We start from the raw sequence: 23,616 nt of genomic DNA on the forward strand, positions 1-23,616 counted from the left end.
CCGTGGCTCCTCTCGCTCCGCTCGAGTCGACAGTTTCTACGGGGTGCTCACTGCCTCCGGCGGGCTGGGGCTCCGCCCCAGACCCCGTGGCTCCTCTCGCTTCGCTCGAATCGGGCTTTCTCCAGCCCCAGTCAACTCCTGCGAAGCAGGAGCAACCAGGGTCTGGGGCGGAGCCCCAGCCGCCGGAGGCAGCACCCGTTCGGTGAGACGAGTTTTATTTTAAGGAGCTATTTACTTGGTGGTGTCTTCAGGGGCCTCGAAGACAACGTTGGAGGAGCTGTCGTTGTAGGGGGACTCGACTTCGTCGGAGCCGACGCTGCTGCCTGTGTCGAGTGCGGACTCTTCGTCGTCTTCGACGATGATGCTGGGCATGCCAGGTCGTGGTAGGTTCGACAGCCCGTAGTAGCTGCCGTCTTGGTCGTTGTCTTTGTGTGGAGCCTTCCATCTGCTGAACCCGTTGACGAACGATTTGAACAGCCCGCTGGCGTTTCTTTCTGAGAATCTGCCCATGACTCGCAGTCCTGACTGCTGTCTTGATCGGTATACAAATACAATCACAATCAGAGCAATGATAATCACCACTACCAGAGCCACTGTTCCTGCTCGGTAATAAGCTCGCCAGGTAGCGTCGCTGACGAGTTTTTCCTTCTCAGTGTCTTTGTTGGGGGACAGGTCTGCATCTGCATCAGGGTGAACATTGGTTATAGCTCCTTGGCTGTCCCAGGTAGTGAGACCTGAAAAAACATTGAAAATAAACCGGGTTTGCTCTGGTTGGTCCCATGGCAGCATGTGACTTCCATTATAAACTCGAACATAAGTGAGATTACGGCCAGCGGTGACAGTTCCTCCTGCCACATCGTTGAAAAGCCACTCGTTCTCTGCTTCTGACTTGTCAACGGAATCGTCGAACCCAGTACGACCTCCCCAGGTCATGCTATCTATTAACATCTCATTACCCAAATGGTTACAGATGAAATCCTGATCACCGTTAAACATCATCACATTCACACCATCGTCAATCAACTGAGGAATAATCTGAATAGAAGGAGGCGAGTGTGATGCGGTGAATGCGCCCTGTACGGCACCGCTACATTCGTCCCAGCCATTGACAGACGGCACATTAAGAGCTTTGAGAACATCTGGTCGGCGAAGATAAGGTTTGACACTGGTCAAATCTGGCGGCCAGTTCATTCCACAGCTGGGATAACTGTCAGTCAGACGGACATCATAGATATTGAAACAGTCCTTCTGGTCACTGAAATCACTCAACATGGACTTCGCAATCGTCTCGCATTCTCGCAAATGGACACTATAATTTTCTGAATCCGACAATGCTTGAGCACACTTTTTATGAGCCTCTTCGGCATCATTAGCCATTTTAGTTCCCGATTTTAACAGACCAACACTGTATGAATAAGGTACGTACGACAGGTACTGGTGAATAGGGTCTATCCATCCATTACCAATCATGACACCCTTCAAATTGAACAAATGTTTGCCCTGAGGGTCTTTATAACTGCCTGGCTTGAGTTTCTTGTTCGACTCCACCATCGCACGTGCGATATAGGGAATATACTGACCGGCATACGACTCGCCGGCCAAATACAACTCATTAGTCAAATACTCGGGGAAGATCGCGAAAAATTTCTCCAAAAACGTCAGCACATCATTCGCCATCTCGTCCAGCTCATGAATATAACTGTTGGTATCGGCAGTACTAAACCCGGTTCCCAAAGGCTGGTCAATAAACAGCACATTCGCATATTTATGCCACGAGCCCTCGTTTTCCACCAACTTCTCTCCGCCATCCCTTGCTCGGAACGGGCCAATCTCCATCATAGCACCGTCCATCGACGAGCATCCTGGACCGCCATTGAACCAGATAACCTGTTTTCTGTTAGACCGTGTCTTGGGTCCTGCCTCCGGCGGCTGGGGCGCTGCCCCAGACCCCGTAGCTCCTGCTTCGCAGGAGATATCCCTGACCAGAGATGTAACGACTCGAGCGAAGCGAGAGGAGCAGTGGGGTCTGGGGCGCAGCCCCAGCCGCCGGAGGCACACCGGCCACCCGCGTACTCACCGTTTTCTGGCTGCCGACCACGAACTGGTTGGCGACGTGCCAGAAGAACATCGACCCGTGGGTCTCTGGTTTGATGGTAATGTGTCTGGACAGGTGTTAGTCGTGTGGGGAGTGATCAGGAGGGTGGAATACGTACCCAGCATGCATCACAGGGAAGTCTGTTGTCAGTCTGTCGACGCCAGGAAGGTCCCAGACGAAGAAATCGGCCGCTGTATGACCCTCGTCGTTCTCTTGAGCCGTGATTCCCACGGGAAATAATGCGACAATGGCTAAAACCAGCCGGAATACCGACACCAACCAGTGTTGTGAGCCGTTCATGTTACCTGTCTAATGCTATTAAGAGTATAAAGTCGACCAAAGTTGATGAAATGCCGTTCTAATGCTCGCGAGATGTCGACGGTCCTAATTGCCAGATCCGGCCTCGGGTCGCTGAAATATGCCCCGATATCCGACTGCCAGCGGGCCTGGTATTTCCTCTATTAATTGATACAGGCCAAACGGATAGGGATCTCTGTAATTTTCCCTCTATTGACTATTTTTTTTTGCAACTGACCCTGCCTCGTGACCTCTCGAAATGCGACGTTGACAGTTCAGTTCATGCTGAAATTAGACTATCCATCCCGATCGCAGCTGCATCTCTTATCTGCCGCGTAATCGCCAGCAACGCGCTTGACAACGCCATGCGGCCCTGTCGATCCTGGCGCCGGACCCTGCCTCCGGCGGCTGGGGCTCTGCCCCAGACCCCGTGGCTCCTCTCGCTGCGCTCGAGTCGTTGTCTGGGGCCGGAGGAACAGTCTCCTGCGAAGCAGGAGCTACGGGGTCTGGAGCAGCGCCCCAGAAATGGAAACGTAATAAGTATGAATACATTAAAAATTAAAGAGTAAAGTACAGAGGGGTTAGTCATAAATCATTAAAGGTTGGGTGGTTTTGGTCGTTACAAAAAGGCAAGCTCGCCGGAAAGGCTGTTGTCATTGACGGGTGGATTGTGGTTGCTCTCGCCTTTTTTGGTGAAGTCTACGAGTTTACCGCCAGTGTCACGGCGGGAACTGGTGCGAGCAGTTGAAGCACTGTAGCGGCTGGGGCCGTCAAGAACCTCGGTGTTGTTGTCGCTGTACTCGTCTTCGCTGGCCATGGACACAAAGTCGCTGGATTCGTCTCGTGGTACTTGGTTCCACTTTAATTCGCCTTGTGAGTTGCGGTAGGGTCGAATCACTTCTCCCTCAGAACTGTGAGCCTCGTCTTCATCCTCTTCTTCGTCGTAGTCGTCTCCAGAACTAGCAGTTCGGTAGTCGGTACTCATCGACTCAGAGTCAAGTCCATAGAAGGATGTGGTGCCATCTTTGGGATTGTATGGTCTTCTGCTGGCTCCGCTGGTAGATCGCACTTGCTCTTCTTGTAGCGAGTCTAGGTTGGGCATTGGTGGAGCAGGCTCGGTGTCTCTCTCGCTGTAAGCAATCGAGTTAGATTGGCTGTGGCCTTGTAAGGTGGATGAATGTGAACCAATAGGTTTGAGGATAGTTGAGGAACCATCACTTGGCATGAACGAGTGATGGGGAGTGAGAATGCGCGATTTGGTGGGATCCATGAACGAATCTGGTCGACTGTCTCTTTGACTGCTGCTAATTCCACTGTCTCTGTCAACAAGTCTAACTGTTAAAAGTTCGTCTGTAGAGATAGTAGCCAAAGATCCGAGAGACTGGTGTTCTTGCCATCTCTTGTCTGAAGTATTCGTTTGTCGCCAAGAGTTTCTTGGACGTCCCTCGACTTCGGAGTTGGGACGCTGTTGAACAGAATCGTCACCAGGAAGTGTCAGAGCCTGTCCAACAAAAGGCTGGCTGGCATGCTCAGCACTGGCATTGCTGAAACTTCGGTCTCCAATATGAGTCTCTCCAGAGGATGTAGATGTGTTATTAATATGGTTAGCATCTTGAATATCCTCCTCGTCATCATCTTCACGGCCACCATCAATACGAAGGAAGTTGAAGGTCGAAGCACGTTGAGGTGAATCTTCCCATTCGTTGTTGTTGGTAATGTTGCGAAGTCCAGTAGGAGCAATCTCAGTTTCATTCAGCTTTCCTCCTTTACCCATTTCAGGAGTGTGAACACCTGCTGTGGTGCCAGAAGTTATTGACTTTACGGGATAAACAAGATCACCGGGGTTTTTCTCGATGTCACTCTCAGGAAGAATAGGGTCCGAGATTTGCAACTTAGGTGATGGTGAGCGGCCGTCAGCATTGGATCTGGTTCTTCTTCTACAACAGAGGAACAGAATCAACAGAGCCAGGAGAACACAAACTGGAATAATAACACCACATAAAATAGCAATGGTCTTGTTGGAAACGCCACCGGAATGAGGTGCTGCTGACGCTGCTGTAGTAGAAGCAGCTGTTGACGAGCTAGCAGTTGCACTGGCAGTGGGAGTCGAGGTAGAAGATGCGCTAGTACTAGACGAATGCACAGGTTTCTTCTCATCCACACCGTTGATAGTAAACGAAGCAGTCTCCGAAGCTCTCTTTTGAAGGTTTTTATCGTTGCTGGCCTTCAGTGTAACGGTAGTCTCGTTGAAAGAATCGGGTACCATACCAGTAAAAGTGTTGTTATCAGAGTTGAAGTTTAGCCAACTCGTCTTAGGATCTTGAGTTACTGACAAAGTGGCATTTTTGTCAAGCAAGAAACTAGAAACATCGTACTTGAAGAACTGACCTCTGGTTGCATTGACTGGGTTCAATGAACTAGAGGAGAAGATCTGTTCGCCATCAGCACCTTGAACTGATACAATCAGCTCATAAGTAACCGAGTCGTCAAACAAGTCATTCATAGTAACACTGATGGTGTATGACTTGCCTGCCGAGTCACTTGGGGCAGTTCCTGATAAAGTTCCATTCGAGCTGTCTAAAGAAATCCATGAATTGGATGAGTTGGAGTTGATGGACACAGAAGAGATGTTCTGCAGACCAGTCAAGCCTTGGCCATCCAAAGTGATGTTACTGAGAGGAATCTCGTATTGGAATGGTTTACCCACTGTAGTGTTGACTTCCTGAGAGACAAAGTCAATAGCAAACTGATGAGCACCAATCAGCAATTGGAAATCAATCTCAGCACTAGCAAAGCCAGAGTAGTCGGTCAGGATCAGAGCGACGCCAAACTCTTCAGCGGGAGCGATTTGTGAGTTGATGGAAGGAGCTGTTCCAGAGAACGTCAGAGTAGACGCATCAAAGTTCATCCAAATCGGAAGAGGGGAATGAGAGCTGGTCAATGCATTGTATGAGATAACTTGACGACTGTCCTGGTAAAGAGGTTGGGGAAACTGGATATTAAAAGGCTGGCCAGGTTTCACCACTACTGAACTACCATCGGCCAAAGGTCCTGATTTCGTAAGAACGGTATCTAGTACATCAGCATTTGATAATTGAGGCTCAGAAGCAGCCGATAGCTGTAATTGACAGGTGGAATTGGTGCTTCCACTGGCATCAGTACCAGTCAGAGTGAAACTGAGCATCTGGTCACCTTGTGAACTAGAAGACGAAGGAGGGGTTCCTGAAAGGGTCCTTGTAGAGTCATCAAAAGCTAGCCATGATGGCAGGCCACTTGCCGAGTAATTTAAGCTGCCATCAGGAGTAACAAATGTGTCTGAAGGGATCTGGTACTGATAAGCTTGTCCATACCTAGCCACAGGAGGTAGCTGGGCGTTGAATGGATATGAGGGATTAGGAGCAGCTGAAACTGCCAGGCTGCTAAGAGCCAGCAGTCCAAGAAAAGAAAGTGACATTCTTGCTCTACTCGGTTAGAATATAAGTACACTGCGCATCCCCTAACAGAATAAGGGGTAATATAAGATATCACCAGTCAATTGCAATCGCGATGCTCAATCCAAATCAATACTTACGAGTTGTGTGAATTAGTCCCAAGTGTTACAGTGAGTGAGTGGATGAGTATCGTGATCTCTAAAACTGTGAAGAGAACGGTGTTCAAAACAGCACTGTGACTTCGATGAAATCAATGACCAGGCACGAATCCAGTATCCAATTAAGATCCCTGTCAACTAAGAAGAGTCAAGTGTTTTAAGTCGATCTGGTTCTTTATGACCTGTAGCCAGTACAAGAAAATGATAGATACAAGACGACTGGTCGAAAAGAGCGTGGTGAGCGAATTGTGAGCAGTATTAAAGGAAAGGTCAGGTCGTGAGACACACACTGGTGAAGAAGAGAAAATAAAAATAAAAAAGATTAAGAGGCAAAAAGAAGTTAAACAACAAATAGAAAAAACAAAACGAGTGAAAGCAATTTGGTCTAGAAAAACTAAGTTAATTTTGCAACACGAACAAACGAATACTATATATATATGTGGATATATATAGATAAAAGGGCCTATTCAGGCAGCCAGAGTTTAAAACCTGCGCATATTGAACGTAGGGGTAAACTCTAAATTCTTTTCCAGACGTTAGGCGAGTCGGCATGACACTGCGTTACAGGCCCAAGATCCCAATCAAGGGGTAATTTTATGTTGCAGGTCTGTGCGTTAGATCCTAGCCAGGGGGTCTCTACGACCCCAATTGGGAGGTGAGGTACGTCTAATTTAGCCCCAACCAGTAGCCGACGCCGTAGATCATACAGGATGATACGACCGGCTGCCGATCGTCCAACCGTCTAAAGCTGCCTGCTCACTCTCCAGACCACTCTAAACAAGCCCAAAAAACAGGTCACTAAACACTCTCACCCACCTCAAACCTGTATCTGTACCCGACCCGAACAGTCTTGGCGCCGAATTCTGGCCTTTATACCACGTAATCACTTACCAACCAGCCCACTCTCTCTGTTCACTGCTGCTGTTGCTATATAAGAGCACCAGTCGCTACAGTTGTCGTTGTTGTTGTTTTCTGCCGCGAGAATTCGCAATGTCTCGCAGCGTGGGCTGGCGGACATGCCTCCGGCGGCTGGGGCTCCGCCCCAGACCCTGGTTGCTCCTGCTTCGCAGGAGACTGCTGGCCGACTGGGACCCCGATGCACCGACTCGAGCGCAGCGAGAGGAGCCATGGGGTCTGGGGCAGAGCCCCAGCCGCCGGAGGCCTGGGTGGCTGGTCCAAGTGGGCCCCAGAAGTTCACGAACCTGTGAAGTAGTGGACTGGTCTGGACGCAGGAGACATTCTAATCTAATTTATGCACAGACTATTCAGACATATATACCGTATAGGGACGGGATTTACTGCGTGGTGCGTCGAAGCGTCGATCGTATGCAGACGGTGTTCAGGGTTGTCTCGACTGTCTCGAGACCGCTGGTGGCTATCAGGGCCGTCTGGAAAGTGTAATCGGTACCCCTCCGCTCCATACATCGGGATCGTCACTTTTGACAGCTGCCCCACCACCCCCTTCCATCGGACAATCGGTCGCTCTCCGCAGGAGGCTCATTTCTATCCTGCAATCGCCGTCGTCCTCCTCCTCCTCGTCATCGTCGTTGTTTTTTGGTTTACGCCGTATCAGCAGCAGCAGCAGTGTGTGATTCGGAGTACGTCCGTTTGCCGACTATATCCCGTATAAACTCGGGTCTTTGTCTCAGAGACTGGATCGCTTCGTCATCGCTCGATTGCTCGGCCGCGCTGCTGGTGCCAGACACGCGTCGCGTAATTAGTATCCCATTAATCTAACCTTAATTAAAGTAGCTTATTCATTAACTAACCTCCACACGCCATTTGATAACCCTGTTCACTGGTCGCAACAGCCGCAGCCAACGCGCTTCCTCGAGGCGGTTTACTCTGGTGGGTCCGTCTGCGTTCGGTCCCGGGGTGCTTTTTTCTGGGGGTATTTTTGCCTCCGGCGGCTGGGCTCCGCCCAGACCCGTTGCTCGCTTCGCTCGTTTTTTCGGCGGGTCCCGTTTGGCTGTGTTTGTGACTGAATGTCTCGGCTGGAGTTCAGTGGGTGATAGCGTCGATCTCGTACTTAGAGGCCTCACATGCAGATTCGTCCTCTCACGGCGACCTCGAGCCACAGTCCGTTAAACGAGATTTATCTTCTAAATTCGAACTGGCTACTCGCTTTCGTCTTCCTCGTTTTCCTGTAAAAACAACGCATACTTCCTTTTTTTTGATAATTGTCTTCTGCAATCCACCCCCAAAACTCAGGGGTAAATGACCATACACACCCAGACACCTCTCGTTCCTGCTCAACCAGTGGTCCCAACAACCCAGCTGTCTCAAACACGCGGTAGCTGCCGCAGTCACGAGACATTTTTGTGAACCTAAGTCCTCTTTCGGCTCGCGTGACCCTGGAGACCCTGGCGGTGGGCCCTGCATGCCTCCGGCGGCTGGGGCTGCGCCCCAGACCCCCTGGCTCCTCTCGCTGCGCTCGAGTCGTCTCCCGGGGGGGTCCCATGTAACTCCTGCGAAGCAGGAGCTACGGGGTCTGGGGCAGAGCCCCAGCCGCCGGAGGCAGACAGGCCCCGATGCAGGGTCCAGCACACTGCAGGGTTGTATGGCTGTGGTTCGTTGCCGGTTCGTACAATTGAGAGAGTGGAGTTGGCTGTGACGGCGATGTGGCTCGTATCTTTATCGTCGAGTTTTTGTTTTTGTTTTTTTGTTAGGGCTGTAGCAGTCTCCAAGCAGTTAACACCACCACTGGATACATACTCCTGCCCTCCTGGCTAAATATTACGCTCAAAGAGGAAGATTCTAGAAGATTCTAGTTAGCAGTGAAGTACCGGTCAACTGTGTCAGCTAATTTTTTTTTTTTTTGACGAGAGGCTCCTAAGGATACGACTGGTACACAGTAGACTCGTATACCAGGGAGTCTCCAGGATTAAATACGTGTCAGAGACAGCAGTGAATCCACCAGTTGAACTTTATCAAGGCCTGCTGCTCTCTGAAACTCGTAAAACAAGTAACATTGTCTTTTCAGACGGTCCTAGCCACTCTCGCGAAGCGAGAGCCCCGGGTCTGGGCGAAGCCCAGCCGCCGGAGGCAGGTCCCGTCCCCTGAAGATCGGTGCTGTACGTGAGGTTAACGCTGCTTGGCATGCGTGAGCAACGGCTGTGGTCTCGAATTGGCTGTGCTACTGAGAAGAGGCGGTTAGATCCCCCTGATGCCGTTGTGGGTTATTCTTTTGGGAGGAGCAGGTTTGTAAAGGGGCTGCAGGAGGGTAGCTTAGAGGAATGGCAGCGTGGTTCCGAGTTTCCTCCCAACTGTCGGGTAACGCAGACGCTACTAGTACTGTGGATGGATGATGACGTTGTAAGTTCTGTAGACAGGAGGTGGAGATCATGCAACAGCCAGTGATAATTAAGTTAATTCGGCACAGTTGGCAGGTGCACGCTCTGGCAGACAGATTGTCCTGCAATACGAAGCGACGTCAGACAAACTAAGCAGTCTGACGTCGCTAAATCATTCAGGGGTGTGACAGCCATGCGTCTGGCTCGATTCCGCAATATAGGACGCTAATGCCAGTGGCCGGCCGACCTTTCAAGCAAGACAAGCAAAGCACGGGGCAACCGAACTTCACAGCCCTGCTCGAGTGAGGGGTATGACCAGAGTGGATCCAATTCCAACCGCAGTAGCCAGGCACGGTCTTCGCCACCCCCTTCAATGCGATGGGAAATGAACCGCGTAATAAAAAGCCACTGATGTTAATTATAGCTACGAAATTGAGTTGATGATGATGATAATGATTGCAACGACATAATTCAGTTTATTGTTCCAATATATAAAAATAAAAAATTTAAAATAGAGAAACGAAATAAAGCTAGAAGTAGAAAATAGAAATGATAATTGTATGATGGAAATAGAGGCCTTGGTTGTAGAATGAAATATAGAAAATAGAAATAGAAGTGTTACTTGTAGGATACTCTATAGAAAAATAGAAAACGAGATTATAGCTGAGGAGCTCAGAATTAGAGGTACAAAGCAATTGACTTGACTGCTCAATTGCTCCTTGTTCACTGCTTAATGTCAGCTCCATTTATTGTATTGCGGAACATGTTTAGGAACCAATCGTACAACCCAGTCGGTCAGGCTGGATGGGTGGGAGAATATTTCAGGTGGATGGACCATGTCCTAATTGTCCGTGTATGCAGCTCGCTTGTTAGATAGCCTGCTATCTCTTGTCATGCTGCTGCATCTGTAAGAGTCGTTTTTTTCTTACACCCGTATTTATTCACGCACAGACGCTGTACATAATAACCACATAGAGAGATTTACATGACATATGGCCTATTCTAGTAAAATCCACACTCCATATTGCGATAGAATTTCCCGTACGAGAGACGGTTATTTATATAACTATTGATATCCTAGTTTCCATCTGGAGCTATCGGAAACTGTGTGGATATTTGGTAATAGCAGCTCTTTTTTACGTTCCACTTTTATTTTAAATTTCAATATTTTTTTTTTTAAATTGGTTTTTGTTCTTTTCTTTGTTGGTGGGTGCTTCTTGGTAGCTAATCAATAGGAATAGACTTTGCTGATAACAGAATAGAAGAACAACAAACTAAAAAAATACAGTCCAAACAAAAAAAAATTGGAGACTCCACATTTTCAGTAACAAGGTTAGTCAAACCAGGACGACAATTTGATTGATTGGATTCAACTAGTATTTAAATAAATGGCAAGTTGATAAATTCACGAGATTTGCTGCCGATTGAAGATTTTCAGGTCCATTTGGAAGATAGCCTGCAGATTAAACCAACCCTGTGTTTGTGATTGTCACTTTGATTGCTATATCGCGGATTGGCCTTTTTTTTTTGTTTGTTTTGTTACTTTGTCAATCTCATTGATCTTTTTTTTTGGTTGATTATAGAATTGTGTTAAATATCGATAGATTACATCGAGTTAGAAGTTGGTTTGAAGTTGTCTGATTTCTGTATGTCCAGGTCCTATTAAAAGTATTGATTACCAGGAATTGAAGCTGTGCTGTAGCTGTGTGTGATAATAGCTGTGCTGCTGTGCTGCTTGTTAGTTGAACTCGAACTTCACCAGTGGGTCGACATAGATATTTGTGCTAGAAATTGGATAAAATCATACGATATTGACTACTTTTGATTGGAAACGAGACTGTTGTCGACTCGATTGGCTCAATGGGTTGTTAGAAATAAGCTTTGCACAGAACTTTTCAGCGACTCACATAACACAGATATTCATGGTGCTGGGACTAGATGGTTCAAGTAAGTAGCATCATTCAACACGAAACTCCTGCGAAGCAGGAGCTACGGGGTCTGGGGCAGCGCCCCAGCCGCCAGGGGCACAGGCTGACCCCCCAATTGTGGGTATATTTTTGAGACATACCTAACTTATTAGAATAATTCATTGCATATGTCGGACCCTGGTTCCAGGCGGACGGCAAATAGAGAGAGTAGAGCCAATAGAGATGGCAGAGTGGGTAAAAATGCCAGGGGTCTTGGGGATAGTATAGGGGAGACGAGTAGTGGAGCCAGTCCTTTCGAGTCTGTTTATGTGGATGTGGCGACGGCTGATGATGTTACCCCTGAAATGGCAGATGTGAGTAAAAGTGGTGTGTACCCGGTGATTATATCTCCAACACCTACCTCGTTTTCTCCATTATTGCCGCATATCGACTCGTCTACTACAGCCACAAATTATCCGTCGAGGAATTTTTTGGATGACTGCCTGCAGAGCCCTTCTCCAAGGATCCGATCGAGATCGGCTTCATTTTCCAAGCAGAAGGAGGTGGCAGGGAGTGAAAGTTTGTCAGGGGTGGCTAGTCAGGGTAGTAATGAGACGGGTCAAGGTTTTGGAACCCCTGTTCTGAATGGAGCGTCGGGAAATAGTGATGGTGTTGCCGGTTCGTCAATTGCATCAAGTATGAGCTCGCCAAGCACGCGAAATTACCAGCATTATGCATCAGTTGAAGCTGACACGGTTCATAGAAGTATTCTGGCATCACGAAGTATCACACCTCATAGCCATGTTTCTAGCAGACGGCCCTCGATATCCCTGTCTGGACCGTCTGGACAGATCAGTAACTCGAATTGGGCTGCTGATAAGCTGCTTGATATATTCGAGTACTTTCTTAGCGGCGACAGTGAGAATGCTGATGGTTTTGACGGAGGTGTCAATGGAAGGACTACTGCCAGTGATAGCGATGATGCTGATGTTGACGAGAAGCATCAGAAGACTCGGGGAGGAGACAAGATTCCTCGAACGAAAACCGCGTTCAAACCACAGGCGATTGCTGTGTCTAGCGTGTCCTCTTTTGTGACGCTTGCTATTCTTTTCGCGTCTATATTGTTCATTTCAGCGTGTGCATTTTCTTTTATAACCAGCAATCCAGATACGAAAATATGCCGACTGCCTTATATGAACGAGTCGTACCGTTCATTTCCCCAGTTCAACGAGACGTCAACCAGACTCGGGTCTAGGTATTCGCTGCATTTATACAGAGAGCAGAATATCGATCCCAAAGACAAGCTGAATGGAGTGCCTGTTATATTTATACCTGGAAACGCTGGAAGTTATCGCCAGGTACGGTCGCTTGCTGCTGAAGCTGCATACCAGTTTGACTCGCTGAAGAAGAGTCTGCTCGACAAGCCTGATAAACGGGGTCTCGATTTTTTCACCACCGACTTTGGCGAAGATTTGACTGCTTTTCATGGCCGGTCATTGCTTGAACAGGCCGAATACCTAAACGATGCTATAGAATTTATTCTGTCTCTTTATGAGACAAATGTCGTGCCAAATCGACGAGGACACAAACTCAGTAATGGCCATATGAATCAGGTGCCTCGTCCAAAATCCGTGATACTGATCGGTCATTCTATGGGAGGTATTGTTGCCAGAACTATGTTTACACTGTCTAACTACCGACCGGGATCTATTAACACCATCTTGACGTTTGCTGCTCCACATTCGCTGCCTCCTGTTAGCTCGGATCCGTATTTGGTTGAGGTGTATGAGACTGTGAACAGGTACTGGCGCGATTCATTTTCGCAAGACCTCATTGGTCAAAATTCATTGTCGCACGTGTCTGTTGTGTCGATAGCTGGCGGTACTTTGGATCAAATGATCCCGTCAGACCATGCCAGTGTTTCATCGATGATTCCTCCCACAAATGGCATCACTGTGTTTACCAGTACCATCCCATTTGTATGGTCGGGAATAGACCATCAGGCGATAATCTGGTGCGACCAGCTTCGAAAAGTGGTTGCTGCTGCCCTGTTGGATATAGTAGATGCTCGCGTGTCCACCAAGACAAAGTCGATTGGTGATCGAATGCAGATATTCTCACAGCATTTCTTGACGGGTCTGGAAAACGAGTCCCACAGTTATATCAAACCCACGATTTCTGATTTAACGAAAGACGATGAAGAGTCTACTGTTGTCGATGAAACAACTCTTGACGATTCAGAACTGGAACCCGATACGCTGCTTGCATTTGACGATGTCAACCGAGTACTATTTCCTGACAGACAACATCTGAGAATTGATATTGGCAGCAGCGCTCGTCAACGACGTCGGTCTTCTTCCGGCAGTATTTACCAGTTACCGATTCCGTCTAGCGGCCAGTTTTCCCTGCTCACCGACCAGAAACTTGTTTCACCAACGAAATTCTCAACTGTGGATACTGTGGATATTGAACAGCTGAATCAATACGACAGCCAAGTTGAGCAAGGTGTATACGTTTTGGCCTGCAGGTATGCTGTTGATAAACAAAACATTGGGGGTTCACTATTGTCTATCTTGGATATGAGTAAAGCTGGTGCTACGACCAATTCCGTCACCCTTGTTTGTAAAAATATGGCGTCTTTTGCGAAATATGTCCCAGTAGCTGATGCCAGTTACACTAATACTGAGCTGGCACCACCCGACCCTGAGAAGTACTCGTCTTTTATTCATTACAACGCTTCAGACCTGTCCAATTACGACTTTATAACGGTTGTTGATTCGAGCGATGTGGATTCACAGGGATTTCTTGTGGCTGACATAGAACCCGAAAGAGAATCACTGTTCATTGAAGTTGAAGAATCTAATCCTTTGTTGTTTGCCCTGAAGGGCAAATCCGTTAAGATCTCAAACAGCTCGGTAATGGTAGACGTGTCTTTCAAAACAGTATGGAGCAGTCTATTGGCCTATCATCTCACTGTGGGATATAACCCCCGTGGTAAATCGTCGTTATTCCGACCGTTTTTCCGACAGTATGTTGATGATCCTCATGAATCAAAGTTTTATTTGCATCTTCTGCCTGATACAAAAGTCAATATCAATGTTCATTCCATTGCACCATTCTCACCATTTAATCACAAGACCGATGTCGATTACCATAACCTCCACTTCCAGGTCTGGTCTGATAATTCCAGTACGGGCGATCTCGAACTGTTACTTGAACTAGATCCCATTGCAAGTCTAGGGAAACTTGTCCTTCACTACCGAGTGGCACTGGCTTACTTCCCTGTGTGTATTACCGCGCTGGTTTTTTTGGTACAGCTTCATGTCTACAACATTAGTGGCCTTTTTGTTAGCTTTGGTGATGGGTTAAGAATATTCACTGCCCGATATTTATTAGCGCTTCTGGCTTTTGCTGCCATTCTGCCGACCTTGATCACCTTGCCGCTTGTTGACAAGCTGTTCTATCTTATCGAGCCGTCAATGGATCCGTCTACTGGAGAAGGGCCAGCAAGCGCTTTCTTCCTGGCCAGAAAAAACCAATTCTTCCTTGGTCTCGAAAGGGGCCATTTATGGGTCCTTGGACCATTATTTATTTTAGTAGCAGTTGGCGTATGTCATGCCACCTACTGCATTGTATTATTTATTGTCAACCTCCTTGGGCGTATCACTGCCCCAGCTATTACGACTAGTCACGACAGATGGCTATACAAACTGTTCAATACGCTGAGTATCGTGTTGTTGATTGTCTCTACAGGTGTGCTATTCCCGTATCAGCTGTCATTTGTCATCTTATGTCTCCTCCAATTGGTATCGGCCATCAGCCAGCAATCTCATCTTGTACCGGTTTCCAAGATACAACAACAAGATCTTAATCTGCTTCACCTAACTATATCTGTTCTGATAGTTATGATTTGGATCATGCCGACTAATCTCACAACGCTGGCTGTTTATGTTCACAATCTTCGTCTCAGGTTGGACATGCCTTTCCACCCTTTTGACAACCTTGTGTCTATTGTGCCCATCATCTTGCTGTGTGAGCGCATTAATAGCGGCCATATGATCCCAAGAATGGCACGGTCTGCCAAACGAATTCTGACTTACTGTATGATTGGCTATATCTCTGGCTACTCGCTGATTTTTGGCATGCAGCGCATGTATTGGATATACCACCTGGTGAACTTTTTCGCGGGCTGGCTGTGGGCTGTATACGCTGAGGTCGAAGACGGCAGTTGACATTACTTCTACCACTAATTTGTACTATACTACTTAATAATTAATGCATTACGATTTATCTATTCGGTTTTCATTTCTCTCATCGGATTGTGCCTCCGGCGGCTGGGGCGCTGCCCCAGACCCCATTGTGCTCGCTGTGCGAGCGACTGGGGTACAAAACTGGACAAAATTCAATTGGTTTAAACTAGTGAGTGAAGTGAATCTAAGAAATAAAATCTTGAAAGAAAAAAAAGTGTCTAATTTTGTCTGCCTCGTGTGTTCTCAGCCTGAACTGTTCTAATGATTTCGTTGTAAGTGAACATGTCTTCCTCATCATCGTCAGCAGCAAAGTAGTTGTGGTTCGGAGTGCGCACCTTGTGGCTCATAAACGACGGTGAAATAGGAGAGGCCGAATGAATTGCCGCTTCTGTATCGTTCTTGGACGACTGTCCTCTCTTTTTGCTTGCATAGGTAACCGACGAGGCATCGGACCTGGCTACAAATGGCACAAATGAATTGGAGCTGATGTTGGGCGTGGCAATGTTGAAGGAGGCCCACATTGCTGACAGAGGCAGGAAGACCACCACAAGAAGCGGTGTGAACGCTGTATATCCAGGTGGTACATCTGATAGTGCAAACTGGATAATCGTAAAGATAGCTGGAATAATCATTGTCTGAATACTCATAATAAAAATAATTTGAGTAGTATCAAATTGCTTGAGTCCAAGTCTACGTCTACGGCGAATAGCCAAAAATAGCTTCACGCCAAAAATGGCACTGTAGAAGACAACCGAGGCTGAGAAAATGGGCCATAGAGCATAGTAGATTTTGAGATTATGTCCTGTTAGCAAATACCCCTTGTCGGGATAGATAGTGGTAATGGTACTCAGAACACAATTGTATGTCCAGATAACGATAGTTGGCAGGGTCGCGATACAAAACACTATAGCCGTGAATATGTTTCGGTACTTTCCATATTCTGGGAATACTGATCGTGTTTGGAAGAGCAGTGACGATTCAATTGAGACAACCAACAGCAATTGTAGCCAAGATGCAGCTACCGAAGTGCATAGAGCACTATAGGTGACATTGGCATAGGATCCGGTAAATTCGGTAGTTACTGAGCCAAATGGTCCAAGAAGGTAACTAATAAAGAGACCCGAGTGTATAATCAAAAGAATAAGTGACGTTTGGTTTAACCAAAACACTGGTGACTTGTACTTCTTGGATATAAGAGCTAGCAAAATAGACACAATAGCAGCAGTACCAATTCTAAGCCCAAATATCAAAGCGTACGTTATCTCTCCAGATAAGTAACTATCAAAGTCAGATAGCATCACAGGGGTAGGACCCTCAATGGTGTCCACCATGAATGTCTGGTTAAGTAAAGTTCTGTTTTGAGACAGATAATCTTCCGACAGTCCAACCATTATCAAAATAAAAGCGAAAGTAACAGCTAAAAAAAATAACCAGCTATATAAGTAAACAATTAGCTTAGTCTGTTGCTAAATCATAAAACAATATTTGAAGAAAATTTATTCAAGGGCCATTTATATATTTATACTTGTGGATACTGATGTGCAGGGGAAAACCGATCTATGCACAGTCAATGCCAAAACGTTAAACCTTAAGTTGTATTATACTCACCGAAAAGGAATTTAATCATGCTGATCATCGGCCGATAAGAGAGCCGCTGCTTGGGATGCAATTTTCGTGATTTAAGTGGACGGCGCTCAGAGAAAAAAAGGAGGGGCAATTGCTGCTTATCAGCATTCAAATTACCCCTGAACGCATTTAATCAGAAAGCTACTTTGACAGCAATAAACAAGACAGATTCTCAGCCTAATTTTTTTCCCTTCGATTCTATGGGTTTAACCTACGCAGCACAAGCGGCACAGGTAAGGAAGTTGAAGATAGAGACAAAAATGCCAACAATGGCTTGTTCAATGATCATAATAATGTTGACGATAACCATGGTGAATGATAATAGTGATTGATTTTAGTGGTGTTTCTAGTTTTAAGTTTGCTTCACTCAAGATGTGGTAGTACGTAGAGTGTAATGTGGAATAGGGAGTAGAGAAGAGTGTAGTAGTGACGGTTATATCAAGAGCGAGCGCATGGCCCTTATATATTAAAGATTTTTCAAATCATACTCTGAATATTGCTAAATATAAGCAAAACGGGTAAGTATAAACAGTGCCCATGACGATACCTAACGGACCCCAGACTTGCTCTCGTAGATCATCACAGGGCAAACTATGCAAAAAGCGCGCTCCACCAATGATCCATCTAATTCCTCTTTGATACTGTAAGTTGTCTTTCACTAACTCCAAAAAAAGTTGCTTATTTTCTTGCTTTACTTACGCCAAACCACTTGTGGCTTGTTAATTTCTTTAATAATTTTGTGTGCGTTGCACCCAGCAACAGCTGGTCGGAGTTAACGTCACAGATCTCCATTTAGCCTAGTGCAATAGGGCCGTGAAGCAACGATATACACTGATATTCACCCAGAAGCAATTGAAGTATATATTTGCGAAAATCAAACGCCACTCATCACCAGCATCAGCTGCCGTCAACATGGACGAGCTCTGTTGCTCTTCTTTCCCTGAAAGGTCTTATCGAATTAGCGAATGGTTGGGAGGACGACCTCCTAGATATTTAGTTAGCTGTTGGTGGCTAAGATGGGTTAGAAGTTTCAGGGCGGTATTAAGATTTAGCTGGGTTATTATGGGCAATTGCAACACCTTCAAGTCTTAACAACTAGGATATATTGCAGCTCGTTGCTGAACAAACTTGATGGATTTGATTTTGGGTAAGAAATTGTTCGGTTAAAATGATCATCGGTTCTGATTCTGAACATGCAATGTGAGGACAGGAGTTTATGCAGGGTGCCAGGGTTCCATGACTTGAAACCACTGGATGACACGCGAGTCATAAACGAGTAGCAAATTTGCTGTCACGGTTGAAAATATCTGTACAACTGACCAGCCTAAAAATAAATCGCATGTCATATCTAGGATATTCTGCGGAGTTGGAGTTATTTTTTAGAAAGTACCACAACATTCACATCTTCCATGCATAAACCACTTTTTATAGCTGACTTCTTATCGAGAGTCCATTTTACTCACAGTAGTATACTGGTACACCATCAAAAATCTAATGTAACTTGAAAATAGATAATCATAGCGCCAAAATGACTTTACAATGGAAATTATCTCTGTTCAATCGCGCTCTGATTGTAGCCCGGTTATCAATTGTCTTATAGTATGCAGTAAATATTCTGGTTACAAGTAATTCCAGTCCAAATATCAACCGGTATAATTTTTTTAAACTGCATTTGATTTACTTTCCAAGAGTAATCATAACCCTTGGGAGACTTTTTGCTCTAAACAGTATTGGTCTCAAATGGTAAGGTTTAGCATTTTTCAGGGGTGATCTGAGGGGTCAAAGCCATGAGGCATGTTTTATAGAATGAGGCATCTTAGAAACTTGTATGTATGCATGCATGCATTTACAAGTCCAGAATGCACCGTTTATCTTGGACTTGCAAATAAATACGCAGACTTGAACTATTCGCACCAAGCAGAACATGCCCCCTACGAGAAGGAGATTAAGGCGAAGAGGTGCGGATCCAATTTCCCGGGGAATCAATGTTCATTTATCGAATGAGAGTGAGATTGAAAGCGGTGTCAAGGTGAAACAAGAAACGCCAGAAGAAAACGAAGAAGTGCAGGGTAATGGCGACAGTGATGGGGAAAATGGTCATGGAAATGAAAAAGAAAAAGAAGGAGAGAATAATGAGCCTGTATCAATTGACAATGGTGATTTTGAGCACGAGATATGCGAAATTAATCCCATTTCGCCATTTATTGATGATAATCGCGATGCTGTCTTAGATGCGCAGACTGTTGAATTAATGTTCAAAAGAAATGTGTTACCTATAAAACAAAATGATGAAATATTCTCTATGCTTATAATTGATCCATCGACTACAAGATGCCCAGTTAAGAGCTGCCATTCTCCTAATATGACTGCTGGGTCTGTGAGACGTCATTATAGAGTGAACCACTTGGATATGTGCTCGCGGTTCCTAGTACGAAAATTGAAGCTCATAGACATAAAAGGAACTAAATCACGACCGCCACGGAGGCAGATGAGTTTGCATTTAAGGATGGATAAAATGGTCACACGACCACCAGAGATGGTAGGTGATAATTATCACCACAGTCTACTTATAAGAGCTCATCAGACAAAAGTTGTCTTTGATGCGATGCAAGCAAAAGGGTCTGGAGAAGAAGCGTTTGAGACTGTACTACGGGCATGGCGTCCAGTTATGGCTAGACAAGATGTTTCTAACCCAGTCAAAGAGTTGGTTCGAATGATGTTACCAACTGGAGTTGCAATAAGGTTGAGTTCATGCATAGAGGAGTTATCAGACAAGTCCAGTTGGTCGTCGCTCCTCGATAGGTTTAAGGAAGATAATCCGATACTTGGCAATACTGTATACTGGAAGGATAATTCACTTGCTTCGTTATTTGAGGCAGCATTTGCCTGGGCCCATTTAGTTGGACTAGAGCGATCAATCCCTATAGCCAAGTTCAAAAGAACAGAAGCAGTCAAAAAACTAATGAAAGCTAGAGATTCTACTCTTGGTAGGATAGTAGCTATTCGGCAGCCATTAGAACCGTTTCTACAGCAGCCATTTTATACTAGACACCCCTATGATGCGGAACATTTACCCCAAGCCCCGGAAATCAAATCACGATGCTTAAGTCTCAGGGATTATGAGTTTTTATATGAGTACCAACTTAATCAAACTGTCATGGCTCGAATCTATCAACGAACTTTTGCCAAGAATCTGATGAAGTTGAAGGCTCTACAAGCAAGTGCATCTCGAGAAAAGAAGTCCGTCCCAATCGTCTTACCAAACGTATATAATGATACTTCAAACGAATTAAGTGGTCTTATTCGTGAGTTTCCAGCTCAACAGTTTTCTGATTTGCGGCCGGTGTTTGACTTTTGCGATGAGTGCCTACCAGGTTGGAATGTTCTTGGATCGGAATTTCGTGATACCAAGGATTTTATTATAGTTAAGGGTTCAGAGGACAGGCAAGAGCCAGTTGCTGGTTGGGCTGATATTCGTACTGCTAAAACCAATGGCCAGGTCTTAGCCTATCCTAATAGGTCGCGTTTTCGATCAGCAAAGCTGAGACAAAAGAGACCAGGCTGGGTGCCAGGCTGGTTGCCACAAGATGTTGGAGTTCATATTCCCATAGAAATTCCGGTAGAACACCCATCAGAAACGCCTGTACAAACGTCTCCTCCACAGATGGGACCACCGCTTCCAGGCGAAATTCCCTTAGAACCCCCTCCAGAAACGCCTGTACAAATGTCTCCTCCACATATGGGACCACCGCTTCCTAGCGAGATCCTGCCACACTTACTTGGACAGGTAACACATCTATCTTCCGTTCCAGAATCTGCTGGACAGATGCCGTCAGGAAGTGCAGGACCGAATCCGGCGGAGACTCAGGTCCAAAGTCCTTTGCAAGAGCAAGGGCTAACATCAGTACACAGCCCCCTTATCGTATTAGCACAAACTGCTTCCCAAACTTGTACAAAGGAATCGACCGAAACCCGAGCTCAAACTCTGGCCCGTGAGCATATAAAAAACCTCGCCACGGATCACGAGCCTCAAGATAAAGAGTCTCAGAACAGTGTGAATACACCTACTACACAGGTACAAGCTCAAGTTTTAGAGCGAGGTTCAGTGGAGGAACCCGAAATCAGATCAGAAACGCCATCAATACACCACGAGCAAGACCAAGAAGGGGATGCGATTATGGAAGTGATAGAAAAGAGACTCAGATCGGTTGAGGAGTTTTACAAAGTGATTTCTGAAGGGTTTGAAAACACAATTAATTGGATGAAAGATAGTATGAAAGAGCAGAAGAAGGAACACAAGCAACAGATCAAACGTTTAGAGGAAACTATTGAGTCTCGAGACAAGGTTCTCGACGATCTGAAGTTTACAGTGATGAACCAAAATAGAATTCTTAAAGGATTAGAATGGACTGTTGACTCTCTCAAGTCTCCTTCGAAAACCGCCTCTGGAAACCTGGTAGCTGAGATCCGCTCTCGAGATAAAAGAATTATAGAGTTAGAGGCAGAATTACAGGCTCTTCGTAACCAAGTCTAAGCAATCTGAAATCCAGACCATATTTTTAGCTAAATGTATATTTATTGATAGAAATAATATGATATAGAAGTGAAGCTGTGATATATAGCAACATATGGCAATGCATGTTTACACTATTATACAATATTTTCAAGTTGTGTGCATTGCAGATTATGTACATAAAGTACATAAAGTACATCACCAAATGCCATGAGAATGACGTTTATAAGGATTTACACAAAGATCAGATTCTTCATCCATTTGATTTCCATCAGCTGTTACTATTGAGAAAATGTCCGAACAAGAGCTGGAAGAATATCAGCAACAGCTCCAGGCTGTTGAAGAGGGTTTAAGAGATGACCCTGAAAACGAATCTCTTTTGGAACTGAGAACTGAACTGGAGGAGCTCGTTGGGCTGCTGAAACAGTCGCTAAGTAACACTGGGGAAGACACAGGAATAAGTAGCAATAAAGAACAAAATGAAACCCAGATTACTGACATTAGCCAGGAGATATCTGAAAAGGAGTGGGAGAACAAAAGCGCATCGCAGAGTGGTCAAACTACGCCATCAGCACAGCCATCAGCACCGTCATCAGCATCAGAATCAGTTGTGAGTGGGTCGCCATCGAGAACAACATCCACACCAACACCACCACCTCCATTGCCATCATCACAACGAGGTTCCCAGACATCAAGATTCAACCAGAATTTATCAGTGGGATCGATTGTACTAGCAAAATATGTGTCTGGAGATCGTAAATTTTATAGAGCCAAGATCACAGCTATAACTGGATCCAAAGAAAATCCCATATTTACAGTCAAATTCTTGCAACCTCAGCACGCTAATGTCATAGAGACAGTCCGTAGTGATGGAATTCGTGAGATTAATCAGGAGATGGGACGTGGTAGCAGTGCACCAAACCATGGAAGCCGGCCAGCTCCACCAGGAACTGCTACTTCGCGTCCCAAACCCCCACCTCCTCCTTCTACCACTCTAACCCATCCAACTAGCTACCCACAAAACTCCTATAAGCATGCTAGAGATGCAGCAGCAGCACTTGAGGAACAGAACAAAGCCACCAAAGTTGCCAAACAAGCATCACAGCAAAATGTATCCAAGGCGAAGCTCCTTGACAACCAGAAGAATAAATGGCAACAGTTTTCGAAAAAGATGAATAAAACTGGCAAGAGCAAGAAACTCGGAGACTCGATGTTTCGCACTTCGGATGACCCCAATGCTCGAGTGGGCGTGGTCAAGGGCATCAGCATTCCCAAACCATCCAAGCCTGCGAAACATGTTTTCGATCCGTCTTCTCGAATAAACTAATTAGTATATAGAGCGCTATCTGTACAATACACTTATTTATTAGTCGCATGTTGATACTATCAAACCTATGACTAGCGACTTCACAGGAATCGTTGTAATCTCTCGAAATCTCCTGCGAAGCAGGAGCCACGGGGTCTGGGGCAGAGCCCCAGCCGCCGGAGGCATATCCCCTCAGAGGTGCTGTTAAAAGATAATGAAATGCATATTGTATTTACAGGTGGTTCACTTGAGTCAAAATATCCTTGCAGGACTCGTTGATAGAGGCGTAGATGGATTTCCAATCGTTGGTCTCCCGGCAGCACATACGCAGCATCTTCTCTGCTTGAGCAACAGGCAGTTTGGTTTTTGGGGTTCTTCCAGCCTCGAAGTCCAGAAGGAATCCGTCGTGCATGTTTTTAACAGCTTTCAGCATGCCAGACTCGGTTTCGAACCTGGGTTCAGAATTCTGATCAACCAGTTCACTGAGAGACTCGAGACTCATTGTAGACTGCTCGTCACATTCGAAAGTGAGGAAGTCAGAATCGATCTTGTCCAAATCTATGGCCTCGGCCAGAGCACTTAAATCAGAATCCAATGGAAGTGGTGTGAAATCCGGTTTAAAGAAAACGTGGTCCTTCAAGTTCATTTCGCTGTAGAGTTCATAGAAGGCGTCTGCAAAGTCGTATGGTCCGGAGTTAGAAGTTGCTGATAGTAGAGGTGATTCCACCTCAGTCTCTGGT

The 23,616-nt window shown here is 45.9% G+C and overlaps 5 protein-coding genes across 5 annotated transcripts; 2 read left to right on the forward strand and 3 right to left on the reverse strand.

Annotated features, from left to right (window-relative positions):
- Window positions 1-231: 231 nt before the first annotated feature.
- On the reverse strand, window positions 232-1,851 carry KEX1 (Kex1p; the record flags this gene model as incomplete). The annotated part of the gene is made up of 1 exon (XM_018882966.1): window positions 232-1,851. The coding sequence occupies one exon, from the start codon at window positions 1,849-1,851 to the stop codon at window positions 232-234; it is 1,620 nt and encodes a 539-aa protein (XP_018735202.1).
- A 1,160-nt stretch (window positions 1,852-3,011) lies between these two features.
- On the reverse strand, window positions 3,012-5,846 carry AXL2 (Axl2p; the record flags this gene model as incomplete). The annotated part of the gene is made up of 1 exon (XM_018882967.1): window positions 3,012-5,846. One exon carries the CDS (start codon window positions 5,844-5,846, stop codon window positions 3,012-3,014), a length of 2,835 nt encoding a protein of 944 aa, XP_018735203.1.
- Window positions 5,847-11,369: 5,523 nt separating this feature from the next.
- On the forward strand, window positions 11,370-15,413 carry BST1 (Bst1p; the record flags this gene model as incomplete). The annotated part of the gene is made up of 1 exon (XM_018882968.1): window positions 11,370-15,413. The coding sequence occupies one exon, from the start codon at window positions 11,370-11,372 to the stop codon at window positions 15,411-15,413; it is 4,044 nt and encodes a 1,347-aa protein (XP_018735204.1).
- Window positions 15,414-15,649: 236 nt separating this feature from the next.
- On the reverse strand, window positions 15,650-16,822 carry STE2 (alpha-factor pheromone receptor STE2; the record flags this gene model as incomplete). The annotated part of the gene is made up of 1 exon (XM_018882969.1): window positions 15,650-16,822. One exon carries the CDS (start codon window positions 16,820-16,822, stop codon window positions 15,650-15,652), a length of 1,173 nt encoding a protein of 390 aa, XP_018735205.1.
- Window positions 16,823-21,862: 5,040 nt separating this feature from the next.
- AWJ20_997 (uncharacterized protein) lies at window positions 21,863-22,897 on the forward strand (the record flags this gene model as incomplete). Its single annotated transcript, XM_018882970.1, has 1 exon — window positions 21,863-22,897. One exon carries the CDS (start codon window positions 21,863-21,865, stop codon window positions 22,895-22,897), a length of 1,035 nt encoding a protein of 344 aa, XP_018735206.1.
- Window positions 22,898-23,616: the final 719 nt, after the last annotated feature.

The sequence above is a fragment of the Sugiyamaella lignohabitans genome, chromosome A, assembly GCF_001640025.1.
Source record: "Sugiyamaella lignohabitans strain CBS 10342 chromosome A, complete sequence".
Taxonomy (NCBI): domain Eukaryota; kingdom Fungi; phylum Ascomycota; class Dipodascomycetes; order Dipodascales; family Trichomonascaceae; genus Sugiyamaella; species Sugiyamaella lignohabitans.